Below are 6,036 nucleotides of genomic sequence, written 5' to 3'. Positions count from 1 at the left end.
CTCTGGCGGCGGCCATCAGGTGAGCCAAGATGGGCGCGTACAAGTACATCCAGGAGCTGTGGCGGAAGAAGCAGTCGGACGTGATGCGCTTCCTGCTGAGGGTCCGCTGCTGTCCGCGCTGCACCGGGCTCCCCGCCCCACCCGGCCCGACAAAGCGCGGAGGCTGGGCTACAAGGCCAAGCAAGGTTACGTCATATACAGGATTCGCGTCCGCCGTGGTGGCCGCAAACGCCCGGTGCCCAAAGGTGCGACCTACGGCAAGCCTGTCCATCATGGTGTGAACCAGCTAAAGTTTGCCCGAAGCCTCCAGTCTGTTGCTGAGGAGAGAGCTGGACGCCACTGTGGGGCTCTGAGAGTCCTGAATTCTTACTGGGTTGGTGAAGATTCCACATACAAATTTTTTAAGGTTATCCTCATCGATCCATTCCATAAAGCTATCAGAAGAAACCCTGACACCCAATGGATCACCAAACCGGTCCACAAGCACAGAGAGATGCGTGGGCTGACATCTGCAGGCCGCAAGAGCCGTGGCCTTGGAAAGGGCCACAAGTTCCACCACACTATTGGTGGCTCTCGCCGTGCAGCCTGGAGAAGGCGCAACACTCTGCAGCTCCACTGTTACCGCTAATACACGTAATGTTTGTACAATTCATACCCAATAAACAATGGAGGACCGTCAAAAAAAAAAAAAAAGAACATTAAGGGTAAGGTCCAAGGTCCCTGAAACCTCATATGTTGTATCTATGCTGACTCCAATTAGGTGTCTGGCTTCAGCGTCAACAGACTACCTGCTGGCGCAACGGAAGGGACCACAACTCCCAGAGAGCTCCTCGCCCTTGTCGGCTCCAAGACCAAGATGGCCGCGAGAATCACCACTTTCCTCAAGAATGCCTGGGCGAAGGAGCCGGTGCTGGTGGTGTCCTTCTCAGTCTGGGGGCTCGCTATAATTATGCCCATAATCAGCCCCTACACCAAGTATGCTTCCATGATCAACCAGGCAACACCCTACAACTACCCAGTCCCTGTACGAGATAATGGGAACATGCCTGATGTGCCCAGCCACCCCCAGGACCCTCAGGGCCCAAGCCTGGAGTGGCTGAAGAACCTGTGAATACTCCTGCTGATGAAAGAGGCTCCTTCCCTGTTGCCCCCCAATAAAAACAAAACAAAACAAACAAACAAAAAAAAAAAAACAGACTACCTGCTGTTTCTTCCACAGTCCCAGGGATAGCACAAATACAGTAGCAGCTGCTTCCAGCCCAACCTAGTTGCAGAGAGCAGCAGGCTGCCCTGATGTGAAGGGCTAGACCCAGGATGCCAGGACTCCTGAGGCAGTGCTGGGGGAGTGGCCTCCACATTGGAGAGAGCATCGCCCCTGTGCACCTGGTCAAGATGGTCAACCTCTGGATACGCACTTTAAGTTTCTTACAACCAAGGAAAAGTTTCCCAAGAGCTCTTCCTGTCCTGTCCTTCTTTCTGAATGTTGTCACTGTCACCCACAGTCACGTGTGTTGTGTGCTCCATCAGAGCATCACCTAGGGCAACTCCTTCCTCCTTAGACAACAGAGGTTAAGTTCATAAGAAAGAGGAAGACAGTGTGTTTAGCTCTAACATGGGCCCCTTTAAATCACACTAAATATTGTCGAAAAGAATTTGCCTAGGTCCATAATTTTGCCATGAGTAATGGTACAACAGAGATGCCCATGTCCATAAGGGTGCCATGAATATTGGTACAACAGAGATGCCTATGGTCCTTAGTTCACAGGGAACAACGTGTTGAGCCAAGAAACCTTGGTGACTGGCACTTGATAAGATGCCTTCATTCAATGTCATCTCTGTAAGTCCTGGGCTCTGGCCTCCATCTTTGGAGGTCCTGTCCCTGTGCCCACCAAAACATTGACCCCTCTCCTGGAGGAGAGGCAAGGCAGCCCACCAAAACCTTGACTCCTCCCCCAGTCTATTTAAACTGCTCCCCGGAAAGTCCCTTGGTGGCCTTTTCTCCCCACTCCCCGTGGTTGCATTTGTGGCTTCCAGGTTCCCCTCAGGTCCACCCAAAAGCACAGAAATCCCATTAAATGTGGGAATACTTTTTAATTCGGCTCGTTGTCATTTGACTTGATTGGGACTTTTGCATCAGCAGAGAGCTCGTGTTAGGAAAATTCCTAACAATCACTACCAAAATATTTGTCCACTGGTGACTCTGAGGATGAGCACAGGGGTGTGGGATCAGAGCAAATACTCTGAACTCAGAGTGTTAGTGAGTTGTGGAATATTAGTTTAAGATGTGTTACATTTGTTTATGCTGTGGAATATTTGTTTAATGATGCAAAGATGTGCTGCATTCTTTTATGTTGCATTTGTTTAACTCTGTGAAGCTGTGTTACTTCGCCTGTCTAAAACACCTGATTGGTTTAATAAAGAGCCAAACAGCCAATAGCAAGGCAGGAGAAAGGATAGGTGGGGTTGGCAAGCAGAGAGAATAAATAGGAGGAGAAAGATATGCAAAAATAGAGAAAGGTAAAGCCCAAAGGCAAAAGGTAGGTAGGATAATTTAGGTTAAGAAAAGCTGGCAAGAAACAAGCAAAGCTAAGGACAGACATTCATAAGAAAAGATAAGCCTCCATGTGATTTATTTGGGAACTGGTGGGAGGCCCCCCAAAAGAGTAAAGAGAAAAAAACTACATTAGTGGTTTGTGAGGGATTCATCTTTCCCGAGAACCTCCCCTCTCCCTCGTCTACTGGGAAGTCATCTGCAGCCCATGAAGTATCCAGTCTGCCTGCAGGAATGCCTGTGCTTGCCTGGGGTGCTCAGTCATGAGACCACATGGGTTGAGCATCCAGCATTTGAAAATCCTAAATCTGGAAGACTATCAAATGTGAAGGTATCTCAGCATTGATTTGATACTGCAGAGGTTAACCTTCAAGCTGCCCTCACAGCAGGGGTTATAGGTCATGTACCATCTAAACCAGTTGTGTAGAACTGTGCCATCTGCCTATATAAGGTCTCAATACACCTTAGTGAGTTCCTAGGCTACACTTTGATCTCATTTGAAATTATGTCATTATATGTCTGCAAAGAAGAGGTGTGGTAGAAACTTGGGTCATTTTTGACCCCCAGAGGCCCTGGAGAGAAAAGACATTGACCTTCTGAAGGGAAGAAGACCACAAGGTCTCCTTGTAAAAATGTCCGTGAGGACATGCACCCATGACTGGGAGGAGTACCCAGTTTATCCCTTCTCCACAATTCAATGAAAAGCAATATTCCTCCTTTTGAGAGCAAGCATTCTGGTACCACAACAGTCTGAGCTGTGTCCCCTTTACTTGTGATTTCAAGCCCGACTGAAGCCTCATCTCTGTGGCCTTCTTTCTAGGCTCTATTTCTATCTCACCTAGGCCAGCATTGCTGTTGGCACTATCAGCTCCTGCCCAGGAGTCAACAGCAGGGTGGTGCCTGGAAGGCATCATGCCTGATGGGTAGTTTTATCATGAGGGACCACAAGCCAGAAAATGCTCTTGCAATTTCAGGCACTGGGTCTATGAGGCCCAGACCTTGTGTCTGCCTGTGTCTCAGCTGTGCAGCTGGTGACTGAATGCACACAGCTAAGGACAGCTGGGACCCATCCAAACTTGGCTACAGGAAGATCCCTAGGTGAGTTGGGGATCATCTCCTCCACATGTTTATCTTCTCAAGGGCTCTGGAGGAGGAGGGTTATGGCCCCATTTTATGAAAGAGCTCAGCAAGGCTAGACACAGACAATGGTGCAGGTCACAGGCTCAGTAGCATGCATAACTGGACTTGCAGTCAGAATGGGGTCTGTTTCTCCCTCCTCCGCCGCCCTCAGCCCAGGAGAGGGTGTGGGATCCCTCACACTGCCTGGACTCTTACCCTGCTTGCAGGTCTGCCTGAGACATGATCAGGGGCCCTAGAAAGAAGGCAGCTGTTGTCTGTGCTCAGTCGTTTTTGAAGAGCTACAAAACAGAAAACGGATGGAAGTTGGGATTGGGCCCAACCTACTGTGTGGCATGGACTCCCAAAGCTGGTCCTGGGGTACTGCTTCTGCCCCAAGGGGAATAAGGATTTATTAAGGGATAGAGGATGACTAAGGGGTGCTGGCTCATGTGGTCTCTGTTGACTATGCTATGTCAGGCCCTATGGAGAAACTGAGGCATAGCAGAGAGTGACCTGTCTAGGGTACATTAATAGAGGCTGAACAGGTAGGTGAGAGGCAACACTCCTTGTCGTCAACTGCCCTCTGCCTAGCCTGTGGGGACAGAGGAGGAAGCCAAGGCTCTCCTGTGTGTGCAGGTGTGGAAGGGACCCAGGAAAGGGACTGAGAGTGGGCTCAGTGCAGAATCCCCAGGGCCATCCCACCCTGGTAGACGGAGCTAGGATTGGCTGCCCCGCTGAGCCCCATCAGGCTGCTCTCCACCTGTGGGTGCTGGGAGGCTGTGCAGCGGCACTGGAGACACTGGTCTCTCAGATGACAAAAGTGTGGAGAGAAGGTAGAGGACCAGTGTGGACATGTCACCAGTGAGTAGGCAGAGAATGTTCTCCAGAGGGAGGTGCAGACTGGCCCTGCCATGTAGGTGAGGTGAAGAAGGTCACAAATGCCACAGGCTTTATAGGTCATTGGAAGAATAGTGTGTGTTATCCTTCATAAAGCCAGAGTTCAGAGTGTATGAGCGCCCCCCCCCCGCCACCTCCATCTGTCACCGCACGTGCCCTCGCTCTCCCTGCAGCTGTCACTGCACGTGACCCAGCTCTCCCCGCAGCTGTCACTGCACTGCCCTCGCTCTCCCCGCAGCTGTCACTGCACTACCCTCGCTCTCCCCGCAGCTGTCACTGCACGCGCCCTTGCTTTCCCTGCAGCTGGGAGCTGATCACTGCCCCTCTGCTGCCTGACGTGTAATCTGAGCGCACTCACTCACTTCCCCATCTCTGAAGGGAATGTGAGCACAAGAGAACGTGAAGTTCTGCACATAAACCATTAGCTGGTCCACGTGTGGCTTTCCACCACAGAACTGCACCCCTAGACTCGGGGCCGTTTTTTCTCTGTACTATGGTCTCTATGAGAAGCCTCAGCTGGCCTCAAACTGTCAGCATCCACCCTCCCTCAGCCTCTCTAGTGCTGAGGTTACCTCGTGCACAGTCAGATCTGCTGTTTCAGGCTACTGCGCACTAGGAAGTCTAAGGAGAATGCCCACCCTCGTGCACTGCCGTGTGAATGTGGGTTATCACACATTATTTATCAAACAATGAGCCTTAAGTTATGAAAAAGTTAAATGTTGACCCTGTGATTCAATCATTTTGTTTCTAGAAGTATCTAACAGGAAATAACCCCCAGTGAAGTAGATTTTTCAAGAGACTATTCATTTGCTGCTGTTCACAAAATGATTAAGAAACTAAAGCTGAACATTTAGGGAGGGAACAGAGGGCTGGACGTGCCAGAGCAGGGACAGAGACAGGGTCTAACAGGACTCTAGCCCTGGTGTTATACAGATTCCTGCAGTACAAGGAAGGTGTGAACTTTAGATCACTGTGGCACCCGTGAATTTAACCCCTGTCACAGGGCACAGGTCCTGATGTGGGTGAGAAGCCCCTCACAGTCACACAGGGAGTGGGGAGATGGTGCTGTGTGCCTTAGAGAGTGGAGAGTCATATCTAAAAGTTGGGGTGCCATCAGGACAGTTTGGAGTCAAGTCTCTGCCCTAGCATTACTATGAAATTTGGGAGGGGATCCTCAAACTTTTATGGTCTTAATGGGACACACAGGAGTCCTCATCTCATGGAGGATTTGGTTCCCTGATGAGGTGTGTATGAGGAGCCCTCTGCGTCACAGACATACAGTACGTATTTGCTATTATTGTCACTTCCCATGTGTTCCCACCTCGCAGTTGACAGAACACCTCCTCCCATGTCTCCTCTATATAGATTACTTATTGTTTTCCTTCATGGCTATGTCCATAGCTGGCAACATTCTCCATGGACGGTTCAGGGCATGAGAGCTCTGATGTGACGAGGGTGAGGGGAGAGGG

General features: G+C 50.3%; 1 protein-coding gene and 1 pseudogene across 1 annotated transcript; both read left to right on the top strand.

Moving 5' to 3' along the window:
• LOC130888944 (60S ribosomal protein L15-like) lies at window positions 1-649 on the top strand (annotated as a pseudogene).
• A 151-nt stretch (window positions 650-800) lies between these two features.
• Window positions 801-1,169, top strand: LOC130889116 (NADH dehydrogenase [ubiquinone] 1 alpha subcomplex subunit 3). Its single transcript, XM_057792665.1, has one exon. It carries the CDS (start codon window positions 857-859, stop codon window positions 1,109-1,111), a length of 255 nt encoding a protein of 84 aa, XP_057648648.1. The 5' UTR covers window positions 801-856; the 3' UTR covers window positions 1,112-1,169.
• Window positions 1,170-6,036: the final 4,867 nt, after the last annotated feature.

Source organism: Chionomys nivalis, chromosome 17 (genome assembly GCF_950005125.1).
Source record: "Chionomys nivalis chromosome 17, mChiNiv1.1, whole genome shotgun sequence".
Taxonomy (NCBI): domain Eukaryota; kingdom Metazoa; phylum Chordata; class Mammalia; order Rodentia; family Cricetidae; genus Chionomys; species Chionomys nivalis.
This window is presented reverse-complemented; position numbering and strand designations above follow the sequence as displayed.

Coding starts and splice junctions, on each gene's coding strand:
- LOC130889116 (XM_057792665.1), top strand. CDS start 857: ATGGCCGCGAGAATCACCACTTTCCTCAAGAATGCCTGGGCGAAGGAG.